General features: G+C 35.0%; 1 protein-coding gene across 5 annotated transcripts in view; it reads right to left on the bottom strand.

Annotated features, from left to right (window-relative positions):
- Positions 1-13,113, bottom strand: part of LOC112455712 (neurexin-1) — a 202,097-nt gene that overhangs the window by 71,990 nt on the left and 116,994 nt on the right. For all 5 annotated transcript variants that reach the window (XM_025017815.1, XM_025017816.1, XM_025017818.1 and 2 more), the window contains 3 exons: positions 10,869-10,895; positions 4,833-4,991; positions 2,114-2,266 (listed from right to left, as the gene is read on the bottom strand). In XM_025017815.1, coding sequence (XP_024873583.1) covers positions 2,114-2,266; positions 4,833-4,991; positions 10,869-10,895 — 339 coding nt within the window. The remainder of the gene's footprint in view (positions 1-2,113; positions 2,267-4,832; positions 4,992-10,868; positions 10,896-13,113) is intronic.

Genomic DNA, 13,113 nt, shown 5'->3' with positions numbered 1-13,113 from the left:
CTTTAAGTAATGGTGCGGTGTATTTTACATTAAAGTAGCTCATGGATATCGTACATAATACGTATGTTAAGTACAAAAAAAAAGTGAAAGTAATTTCTTATTAAATTAAAAATCTCGATGACCCAAAGCAGTTGCAGAGGATCACGTGCGCTGGCTTTATTATCGTGTGCACATTATGCATGATAAAAAGCTGCACGATAGAATATATAGTGGCTTGAAGTTTATACAGAGTGACCAAAAACTACAAATGCCAAATTTAATTTTCATTACGAATTCAGTGACTTATTTGGAATTAATTTTTCCTAAAGAAAAGTAATAAATCAATAGTTTCCGAGTGATTAACTACCGAAAATAAATAACTTTTAAAGAGCTCTGTCTATCTAAAGCAATGCAAGAATATTACTTAATTAAAGAAAAACCGATTAAATAATGATTTTTTTCTAGGTCGGTTACATTTATATAAATTATTACATAATTTGCGAATAATATCCTATATTGCATTATAGTTGATACAGAAAACAACGAGCGTCGTGCTTTCGCGGTGATCCGCATCATTTGGACTTACAAGGGGAAAAGAGCGTATCCTAGAACGGATACACTAATGCACCGGCTGCGTAAACCGCGGCGATGGAGAGCAATGCAAGAACGGTCATGCTCATAAACAAGTTCCTGCACGAGAGCGAAATGCGCTTTTAGAGGGCACGTACATTTGCCCTCGTCCTCTTGGCTTTTGACACCGTGATGGCCGGTGTAACAAGGATTTGCAATGGTAACGACGGTGTTTCGTGGCCTGTAAAAGCGCATAAGAGGACGCTGGTGCGCACAGCATTTGCGTTAGTGCTCTAATACTCTGCGAGAACACGTCCGAGTGTCTTCGGGGATACGACAAAAGAGAAGACTTACAAGAATTTTTGTAACGAGGAAAATCGGCGTATTACGTCGAATTTTCTTCATGTCGGTAACATTCAAAGAATCGATTCTCAAGCTTGCAAAGTATTTAAAAAGAATTGAAAATTTTATACGTAGGTAACCTGCGTCTATTTATAAGTATCGGCGAGGGATGTGCTCGAAAATTATCGACAGTGCTTTATCGAAAAAACATTAATATCGCTGTACAGCAGTAATGCATAGGTAGAAAAGAACGAAATATCGAAGTTTTGGTATGTTAGAGACAGTTTCAAGTATGAAACCTACATGGCGTACTCTCATTTTGTTTCTTTATGTTTATATACCTCAATAATGTGATTTAAAAAACGTGTACTTTTTTCAGGTAATTAATTACATGTATTGGATCATGTATTTGCTTATACGCCTGGTTAATATTTTTCTTCTACTGTTCTTTTTCTTTCCGCGGAACTTACAAACCGCGCATCGGCAATCGACTACGCGCGCTATGTGCAAGAGTTTAAATACGCCCCCCAATATAAAAAAAAGTCAAGAAGACCTATGGTAATTTAGAACGAGGACATTCACGAAGTTTCCTTGACCTCGCTACTTTCGGAGATATTCGCGAAAACTCGAAAGCGAGCTGCGCCGTTGCTTCGAACGGCTATTTGCAGCTTGCTTGACTCGCGCAAAAAACTTCCTCGAGTGCATTCCCGATTTAATCAGATATTTCCATCGTCACGATTCTACTCGATAATGGAATCGGATCGTATTTCTCCTTTGCATTATTTAAGAGACACGTGCATTTAAGTGCCGCGCTGCCGCGGCTCTGTCTACATTCTTGAGCAAAAACAATGATTCCAGAATGGTGCAGATACGTTCGATTCACAAATATGTAACAAAAACTCTGTTACATATTTGATTCTCTGTTCTAAATATCCTGTAAGCTTTTAAGTTTAATGTAGATCATATATAAAATATGTGGATTCACATTCGTCTAAAAGGAGAAGCGTTAAAAGCTGCATCGATTTAAAGAAAATTTTTATCAAATCTCTGTAAAAGACTTACGACATTTTAAGAGTAGAAAATCATTTCTCATATGTCTGTAGGTTTACTGTATTTAGAATAAGAAAAATTCTTCCAGGAGACAGTCTTGCTTTTCCTTTTTATAAATTAGCATTGCAACATGAGTGTGCGTATACAAGTATTGATTAAGGACATTACTCACGAGATGCGAGTCCCTGGTGGTGAACGTGATCGGATCTGTGGTTCTGGGTTCGCGACAGTGAAAATCCATCTTTCCCCAAGCTGCGGCACCCGCCGCTCCGCTTTTGGCCGCCTCAATTAGCTCCATTCTGATTCTTTCCGCGGCAAACTCCACCTGCGAACATATGGTCACGAGAATTAGTGCACGTTTTGGCTATTGTTTTTCTCTTTGATAATCCGAAGAGATTTAAACGTAATTTGAATTTCTAAAATTATCTGTAAGTAATCTTAAAACGTAGCATACGTTCTTAATTTAAATTCTTATATTAATTATTGAGCTGTGCCCAGCATTCTAAAATTTTACTCGGAATTAGATGCTTTAGTTTAAATTTTAGTGTGCGCTTGGAAAAGAGAAATTATTGTCAAATCTGGATCTTCTACAAATATCTCTCCTTATTTAAACTGGCAATATAAACAGCCGGAGTCCTTGTAACACATAGCTGCATACATATCATGCTCGTTTTTCTAGGAACAAACTATTCTCAGAAGAAAGATCCAGATAAGCAAAGAAATGGAAAATTATCTTACATGAAATATCTTACTTTTGATAAAGATTACTGTCCATCAAGAAATGTATAAAAGCACTTGATGCACGTAAAAAAAATATTTTAATCTATATAAAATCAGAAAAACTTGAGTGTTTATGTTATATTTGCAGGCTGATCGAATAATTTAAGAGAACATATGCTAGTAAAAAATATTCAATCAATAAAGATCTGCAAATATGGATAGTGGACAAATGTGGGAAAAAAAACTAATCTATTTTGATGTATAACGCAAGAGAAAAATGTATACGATTTTTCGCCTCTAACGTCATAATGCAGTATGATTGCAACGGGGGGTAAAAGCCTTAGATAGAAGTCGAAACTTTACCGCGATGGAATCCCGAACAATTTACATATCGCAGGCGCGCGCATGGTCGTAAATAAAACTCGTAGGAATAATTCACCAGGCGATTCGCATCGCATTGCTTAAGCTGCAAACAGTCAGCAAATTACAGTCGCCATTAACCTTTTGCCTCAGTGATGCGTTTTATATTGTGACAAAAGTTTTATCACTTCATTCGCGTTTCTTTGTCGCCACCCATGGCGCGTTAGTTCGACTTTACTTCACGGCGAAACTCCCCCTTCAAGTAAGTTGCTGGTATGAATATTTCATTGCGTTACGATGACCACGTCGACACCCTGTTGGGTGGACATTTTTATTGGTCCATACAGAAAGTTCATGTGCGTCGTCCTACCCGATAGAAATAATTCCAGAGTTTTCGAGAGCTTAAAGTGTGAAAGTTCTCAGTTAAAAATATTCTTACGTAGTACTTAATAAGTTTAATGGGCATTGTGATCATTTACTTAAAGGCTCTTAATTATAGAAATCACTCCAACTTTTACTGTTGCTCACCGAAAAGTTTCGATAACTTTGACAAAGCTTGGATTCTTTCTGCAGATTATTAAAACTACATACGCAATTACGCACATTATTTGCTATATTAATTCTTAAAAATGAGTATTTTAGAAGCGCATTGTATAATCAAAACTTAAAAAATTGACAAACACTTTCCTGAACTTTGTTTCATTCGTGCAAAGTTAACAAGAATCTCGTTATTTTATAAGTGCATCATATATTACGTTCCTTTATACTACGTATATATAAGAGCCACTCTTTTAATCAAATTTATTATAGCGCAGAATGTTTAAGCAACATGTATGCTCTCGAAAGAACTCGGCGAGTCTATGATTACGTTCTCTGTTCTCTTTACTGGCACTATGTATCTCGTCAAATGTTCAATAACGTACTATTTCGATTCGCCATCGGCGTGTAATTTTGGTACCAAAGTTATTTATTCGATGCTCGATTAAAAGAGCACAAAAGGGCAGTTTCGTGATTACGACGGACGACAGTATGATTCGTTTGTCATCGCTATTATTGTTTCTCGCACGGAAAAATAACCATTTGCGATAAAAGCAAATAAGAGGGCACACAATGAATCAGTCACCTATAATTAAGCTATTTTCTGCACGTTAACATATAATTAAAAAAAAAAAATCAGGTCAGGATGAGAGATACTTAACACGAGATTGAGAGATACTTAATACGAAATATTAAAATAAATTAATCAAATTTTAGTTATAAATTTATTGCAAAGCTCGCAGTTAATCCTTCTCAACGAAAATATCAAAGATCATCACTTAATGCAATTTTCCATTTAACATCGCTTATCTTTATAACTAAAATTAAAAATTTTTAAATAAAGTACGTTGGAATTGGATTAAAGAATATAAATTTTGTAATTCATTTATTCCTTTGGAATTTATTCTGCAAGATACGTTTTGTTTTAATCACTAATTATTTATCGTTCAGATTTATAATTATTTATTCTTTTTCTTAAAATAGAAATAATAATTTTATATTATGTAGAGTTTATATCACTTGTCGTTATTTAAGCTCTTCGATTTTTCTTTAAAGCCAACGTTTAAAAATAGTTTCACCAATAGTTTTTTACATTATTTTCTTGCAGAACATTGAAACTGTAATCTTTTCGTAGATTGTGAAGAAAGCTAGCATTAAAATGGTTAATGGCTTCTATTACGCTTTATGCAATTTTGATTCCAGTTAAGCTTATTTGCGGTGTAAAGACGGAAAAGTTACTGAAAGGTATAAATAAATCATGCTGCCAATCCAACCTTTCTCAGACATCCGACGAAGTTGTTGATCCCTTTGGCGCCCTGCAAGGACCTCGCATCAGCGCCGCCACCAACGAGAAGTCGATCGCTCGCCAAATGTGTGAACGTTCCCGCGGTATGACCGTGCTCAGCGTAAATCCCATCGACAATAGCAGAGAGCTATAACAGAAAGAGCGGTATGATAAAAATTCCATCTCGCGACGAATTATAGAATTAAATTTAACTCTGTTATACTTTAGTTTGTTTTCTGCATACAATTGGTACGTTCGAATTAAAAAATAAATGTTTATAATTTGAACATAATATTTAAGAGTTGTATTCGCTTTGTTGCGCTGTAGAAGTATTTCATGATTTTTCTAATAATCTTTTATTTAAAGTCTACATCTCTTAAATAAAGGCTTATTTATTCCACCCGTAACTTTTTGCCGGATCGGTAAATTGCAAGCGTCGTTATATCTTGCTCTTCGAAAGAGTAACCAGCATTAACGTCGGTAACGCGCTTCCACATCTCCGAAAAAGAGCGGCTAAAGTTTCCGGAACGATCATGCGGGCATGCCGTAAAGTTTAGCATTTAGACAAGCGCCGTTCTTGAGGAGCGGTTCGTTACGACTTTAGCAGTGGTGTCGATAGACGTTATCTCCCGGTTATATGCTTCCTTTTTCGTCTATACGCTTTAACCAACAGAAAGGGAAACCGGGTAGAACGAGCAGGGTTAAAGCGTTAGGATGTTACGTCCTCTCGCCGTACCTCTCAGAGGTATCTAACTGAGAGGAAGATACTATCCTCTTACTACTCTTCATCTTCGCTTACCACCAGGGCCGCCACGATGCAGCCGCGAGATTTTTAGTGGCAAAAAATAATAAATCTTAGGACTCTCTGTTTAAACAATTGCACATATACAAAATAAAACGTTCAAAAACATCTTAAATTTTACAATAAATTTTATACTAAACATACTTAAAAATATAGATATTAGATATAATATAAAAATTAAAATCTTTAGTTTTATATGCAATTCACAGTTTTATATGCAAAATGTTAATTATTACAGAGCTTGTAATGTAAACTTTTGTTTAATGCAATCATGAAAATTTACTGCACATATTTACACTTCATATAAAATTGAAATAGTCAGTAAAAATATTAATTTAACTTCGTTATTTTAATTAAATAATAACATAAGAACGGAAAGTTTTATTTTAATGTAAAAAAAATTTTTAAATGCACGACTGTGTGAATTTAATAATAGAATAAACGTTATATTCGTTTATATTAACGGTCAGTACATTGTAAATGGATTACTGTATGAGAAACAAACTGAATAAGATTATTATATAAAACTATTAATTTTTTCTGTAACAATAAAGTATATTATTGCTTAAGTGCAAATTGTTTTAAATCCGTAATTTTAAAAAACGAAGGTGTAACACAAAGCAGTGAAACAAAATATAAAATAAAACTATAATAAAGATAGATCTAAGACTTTGAAAAATAAAGTGAAAAATAATCTCTTTATAATTAATTTAGCTCCAAAAATATGACGTGAAGTATTAAAGCCGTATAGGTATATAGGGCCGGCCCTGCTCGGCGCTTCCGCCTTTCCTCATCGTAATTAGGTAGCTCTCTTGTCGAGGGCGCTTCCTTGGACCGCAGTCGAGCAATCTCCTTCATAATCCTCGAGGCCTTATCTCCGATGCTTCTCAGTGAACAAATAGATCTCAAGCTCATCGCGATGAAATTAAGGAACTGTCTGCGAATAACGGTGTTCCGCACCGTAAAGCGTACTTTGCATAAAGAGTATAAAGATACGTTAATGCGTTTCTGTCATTATTTAACCACAATTGCATATATTTATGACAAAATTTACTATATGTAGTCCCGATTGAAACGATATGGCATAGTTGAAATGTGTAACTTTAAATGAGAAACACGCATAATATTTTCCTATGAAAATGATATTCGTAGCCATAAGTAATAAATTTATACATGTTTAATTATTTACATGATCAATTTATGAATGGCAAACCGCTATTGGTCAAATCGCTTCTTATAATAAGTTATTAAATGTTCGTTTATGTTATGTGTTTCTGATCATTATTTATCGATCACCGATTTCCTTGTAGAACCATTAACAGAGGTATATAGATTAAAATTAAATTGTTTTATACAGGGAAAATGTATTTATCTTAAATATATAGACTTGGCTTTATAAATTTTTAATTTTACATCTCCCGCGGGGCTCATATTACGCCGGTGGATTAGCCCATTTTGGCAAATCGCTAATTCAGGTGGAAATTTAATTAAGTCGAAGTAAATCAAAATTTGCAGTTTTGATTTGAATCGGGCAACCGCAATATCTCGCTCTATCACGAGGAAGAAATTAATTTTCCGACTTAATTAATTTTCCATCTTCATTAGCCGCTTCTGGACTCGCTGACTCGTGCTAATGGTCGTCTTAAACATTTATAACAGTGTCCCAATGTGAACTGAATTGGCAATTCATTGTACAGGCAACTATTTTCTTTCTCCGAAATTGAGCTAGCATGATAATTTATGATCCGTCGCTTTTAAAATATAATGCGCATTTTGTTATTGTCACTTTTTGCTATAAGTTCGGTGATTAATATTTTATAAGTTCTTGTGTTTTCTTTATTAATTCTGCGTTATATATAACAGTTTAAAAGATTAGATAATATATAAAATAATAGCACAAACGTTTACATATTTTAAATAAAATTTTGCATATAAGAAAGTTCCACATCTCAAGATTGTATACGCATGCAATGTAACTAAAATTAACTCTTTATAATATACATATTACTTTAAAACCTAAATGAACATTGGCGCGAAAAGAAGTCGTGCGAACTTCGTTTAAGGGAAGCGGGCCTTCTAATAGCACCTTTTTCCCCGCTTCGTGATAATCGTGAGCCACCGAGCGTCAGGAGACATTCCTCGGTTGTGTGCACAACGTATTTGGGGCAACACAATAAGCGTAGCCGGGAAAGTGGGCCGCAAACCCACCGGAGGAAACGTACGCGCGAGAGGGTCCCTCTTGCAACGAGTATGCTGATCCTCGTTTGACGAATATGGAGCGAACGGAGTGACAAGGGGATGGAGTAGACTATTTATTACAACCAGACGTGAGCTCTACTTAGCCGCTCACGGATGACGGACATTGTGCATTTGTACGCGTCCGTGGGGACGCAAAAGTGCATCACATTTTGTTGTCGTTAACGATTTTTAAATTTTGCCTCGTGAGTCTATCACAAATCGCATCGTAAATAAAATAAAATGTAAGAAAATAAGTATTGAATTTTGCTTCTTTAATACGTGATAAAAAACTTGCATTAAAAATCATATATCTCATGAAATAAAAATCTGGAAATTTTTATAAACTTAAAAGTGTTTTATAAAGTTAAAGACATTAGGTATTAAAAGTAAAGGTTTAAAAAATTTAACTAAATTTTACAACTAAAATAAAAATCAAGAAATAAAATTTTTTGTAGAATTTTGTATAAATTTTTATAGAATCAAAGATTAATGTTCAAATAATATCTTAATTACATTTTCTTATTAAAATATTTGATACTAAAATGTTATAAATGTTAACAATCTAATATAATATTTTTAACAATGCTTACAATTGCAATCTGTTTTAAAATCCGACGTACCTATGCGTAACTAACAGCAATGTTGTTCAATGTTAAAAATGGAAGCTGCAAAATGATCCCGTTTCACTATTGGTTTCATTCGTTCCGCCGATCGTTTTTCTACATTACGTCGTACCACGGAAATAAATGATTTCTACGTTTTTAACGAGATCGTAAATTATACCCGACACCCTGAAAGGCTGCCTGCGGAATGAGTGAAAAACAAGGAAAAAGATTCGTGGGAAACCGGGGAAAACTGGAGAAACGTCATCATCGAATTTACTGGAGCATCGCGAGAGTCTTAAGAGCGGTTCAGACTCAAACATTGAGGTGAAAAGACGGGAAATGTGAAAACTTCTACGCGCATCTACTCACTAAAGAAGAAAAAGGCAGTATCAGGACGAGATCTCTTTGCTCTTTGCATAAAGAATGATTTATTCTTACTTTTTAGAGCGATAGCGTCGTGTCAATATGACATAAAATATAATTTCAAGGAAGTGAAAAAGCCTTGTAACATAAACTAATTTCTATTTATATATTTTAAAAATAAATGTCAAAATGAAAACTATTATATTTGTGATAGTCATTTAAATTGTAGATTACTTAAAGGGAATATTTTTGAAAATTAAAAATGCTATTTTATGTTACGTTGTAATTTTCATAATTTTAATAAGGTATATCATCAATGTTTATCGCTATGATGTTTCATTAAAGAAAAAGTATATGAGGTGGAAATACTCGTATTTAGCTAATGGGAAATTGTCAGCGATAAGTAAAAGAAGTAATTTACGTTTACGTGACAAGAAATTCGTGATAACGTCAGTATTTTCAGCTCGCGGGCTGCACCGTAAATTATGCAATCGATCGGTTTCGCGCCCATTTGCATTTCAGAATCTTTTTCCGACTCCTCGCTTGAAAGCAGTCAAGTGCAGGCGAGATGCATCAGCTGCAACTTTTTCCGCCGTCTCTTCGAAATCGTCGGTATATTTCTTTGAGACAGACAGGCGATGGAAAATTCATCGTTTATTGAAGTGTTATTCAGCTCACAATATATGAAGTAATTTATTTCTTATATGAACAATTGAAATGTCGACATTACAAAAATATAGTGTGGAAAATTGGTTTTAGTCACCTAGTGTAGTTACAGTATAAAAAATATGTATCGTCCTAAATCATTAATTTATTAAAATTAAAAAAAATCTTTTAAGTATACACCTCTCTGACTCTCTCTAATAATTATATTTATACATTAATTATAAAACAGAATTTATAATGTTTTGCTGTAATATTTTTAATATAAATTGTAAAATATTTCATTTTTTCAAATTAGAAATTTTCTTGTGGAAAATTTTTCTCTTAGAAACTCGATTACTTCAATCTTGAGAGAAGCAAAGCATGATGGTCGTTTAAATTATAATCAATAACTATAATACGTCTTGCAGTTTCGTTAAAAATCTACCATTTATTAATCATTCCTCAGTCAGACCAAAATGTAAGAATTTCCTGTCACGGCATAACATCATTTATAAAGTAAAAGCCTTCCGCATATTTTACAGTTTAGTGGCATTGAGCTAGGATAAATAATATGGGAACATTTGTCAACTTATTTCTGTATGCCACTCCCGTGGAAATACTTTCAATAAAAAATTCACACGGGATTCCTTCCGCCCGGAAGCACAGTGGGCGAGACAACGACGTTCACGTAGGCGAGAGGACGAGACTCGAATGGAGATCTCGAGATCACCCGCGTGTCCCGGTAGGACATGAGTGGAGCAATAAGAGAACGTGGCCGGAGGACCTAAACGGATGGATGACTGAGCTCTTGTTAAAAATGCCTCGACATTTCTCTGGGATGCAGGCAACTTCACGCCCTCCGTTGCAAAGTTGCTTTGCAAGAGGTTTGGCAGGAATAAGGATAGAACCGGAAAGAACGGTTTAATCAAGCCTAACATTTAATTGATTTAAAATAAAAAAAATTCCGTTGGAATATCATTCATTAAACGAGTTTCTATGACTTCTTCTCAGAATAAAACTTGTACTTTTCCGCAAATACCCCAATGTATAATTATGGGTAAAACATAGGAATTATGAGCAACAATTGAATCGAATTGAAGTAAAATAAATCTGTCATTTGATAAAATGTAAAAGTAATATCAATTAGTAAGTGTAAAACAGAGCTTCATAAAAAAAAAGTACACAGAGAAGAGAATCGTGATTAATCAATTAAATAATGCAAATCCAATTGGAATAACCGTAATATTCTTTTGCGCGCTGTTTTTTTTTCTTTTGTTTTTTTTTTGCGATAATATTTGCATCGGAACAATCGATTGGCCGCATCAAAGCTTCGTGCATACAATACGCGGTACAATAAAAATCATACACTCACCCTGCAAAAGCTGGTTATTGAAGAGATCTGAAACAGAAAGCATAAATGTGCAATTAGTACAGAGTACAGTATACATTTTGCGCGTTTCCGAGCAACACCGACAATTGAAATCCAAAAGTTGCCCGACACACGGAAGCTCTCGAAGCTGATCGCCGCGAGAGCTCGCGAGCTATTCGACGCCGAGCGAAACTTTTCCTCCGGATTATCATAAGAACTTTTTTGATGCGAGAGTAGCTACGCCGCGAGAATAACGTCGCTCGCGAAAAACGCAAACGTATTTTACGTATTTGTAGAAACTTCACCGATTTTCATTTCCTCGCGAGGAAGGCTCGCCAGCTTGATGCACGAAAGCTTCGCCTGGCTGTACGAGTCAAGCTCGGAATCTGAATTTTTTGCAGAAGTTCATTAGGATCTTAATCATTTTACCATCTTTCAGATGGTAATAATGCAATATCAGTCTGTGAAATCGCTATCCAAGCAATACTCAAAAAATACTCTCCCTTGCTCCTTCTCATTTCAAAAGAGATAGCTTTCATGAAAGATAAATAGCTCGAAAAATATTCCTTTCGTTTTCATTTTACCTTATTTCCGCTCATTGCATCCTTCCAGCGGATTTGCGAACGAGATGAAAATTTCCGATCGCTTTTAGGTGAACGGTTAAAGAACTTCAAGATTTCACCCGTAAAATTTCCCATCATTGATATGCTTCGAACGTGCGTGTAACACAAAGGGCATTTGCTTTCTAAACGCGGGCGGTTTGCGAGCCTACGGTTGTGTGCGAGCCTTATTAAGGAATCTCTTTGATCACGCGGTGATTAAACGACTGACAGAAGGGCAACAGCCGGAAAGAGAAAGCCGGTGACAAAGCTCTTGCCTTTGCGCGCTGCGAAATGATCGCGAAAAACAGACGCACATGTATCCCTCCTTATATGGCGATTGTATACCGCGTGCACACGAACTTTTGAATGAAGCACGAATCGAACAATCGTTGTCGACTTTCTTTGTCGTTTGCCGTTATTAAGTGCAGTTGCGTGCGCGTCAAACCGATACACTGTGATTATAAACTTATAACGTTTTCATTATGTACGGTTGACTATTTTATTTATGTTGAATTTAGTCCATTCTCTTTGCGTTATGTGTATATTTCATAATTAATAATATAATTCATATAAATTTCTGTACATTTAAATATGTATTCTACTCATTATTGCACTTATTACAATATGTTTACGTCAGATTACTTGTGCGTAATATTTGTGCGAAAATTACATAATAGATTATGAAAGCACGTGTTATCGAAACAATTGACAAGTACAATGTATTATTATACATATAACATCGCTTGAAAATATACGCAAATCGCAATTTTCATTTTGAACACAGTTTCATGTAATTATTATAATAATATATCAAATTTAATACATTATAGTCAATTTGAGGATTGTATCGTTTTGGCAAACCAATAGCTTCCAAAGGCTTGCAGTCAGCCATATGTACGAATGGCTTCTGATTCGGCATTATGTTAATATCTCGGTAAGCTAGGTCGATACGCTTATGTTTGCCTTTGTTTGCCCATCAGTTATCTGCTTAATTGGCTTTCGATTTAGATCGCCCTTGGGTTCAAGCGAGTAACATTCGATGAGATTTATATGCTGAGTATACTGCCGAGTAAAAATAGGGAACAAGGGGATTACGACGAACTCGGTAAGCTTTGTCCCATGAAGCTTAACGCTCTGGGTCCCCGCGCGAGTTACAGAGTTGGACAAATTTACGAATAACGAGAAGTCAATATTTTAAGAGGCATTTTATAATTTATTATGTTAGAGATAGTGGAATAAAATACGAGATAAAAAGTATCAGCTTTACTTTTAATGTACAATATTTTACTTAAATTACGATGCATTAAAATAATCCATCTATTACAATTTACATTATTTACGATGCATTCAAATAATCCATCTACTACAATTTACATCATTTATGATACTGCAACGATACTCTTAATATCAAATCTATGAAGGGCAACGAATTTTACATAAAACTGGCATTACGCGACCCGAGGTTCCAGTGGAATTTTCACCAAACGTCGTGAATTTAAAGACTACTTTGCGCCAGCAGCATATCAAAGAAAAGCTCCGGCCCTCCGGATTCGAATAAACTAATGTTTGTGCAGCTGAGTCATACGTAACGAATTAAACGTTTCCCGGAAAATTGCTCGAATGCGTTGCAAGCCTCTCTCACTCAC

This window comes from Temnothorax curvispinosus, unplaced genomic scaffold (assembly GCF_003070985.1).
Source record: "Temnothorax curvispinosus isolate PA1 unplaced genomic scaffold, ASM307098v1 QBEX01006326.1, whole genome shotgun sequence".
Lineage (NCBI taxonomy): Eukaryota > Metazoa > Arthropoda > Insecta > Hymenoptera > Formicidae > Temnothorax > Temnothorax curvispinosus.
This window is presented reverse-complemented; position numbering and strand designations above follow the sequence as displayed.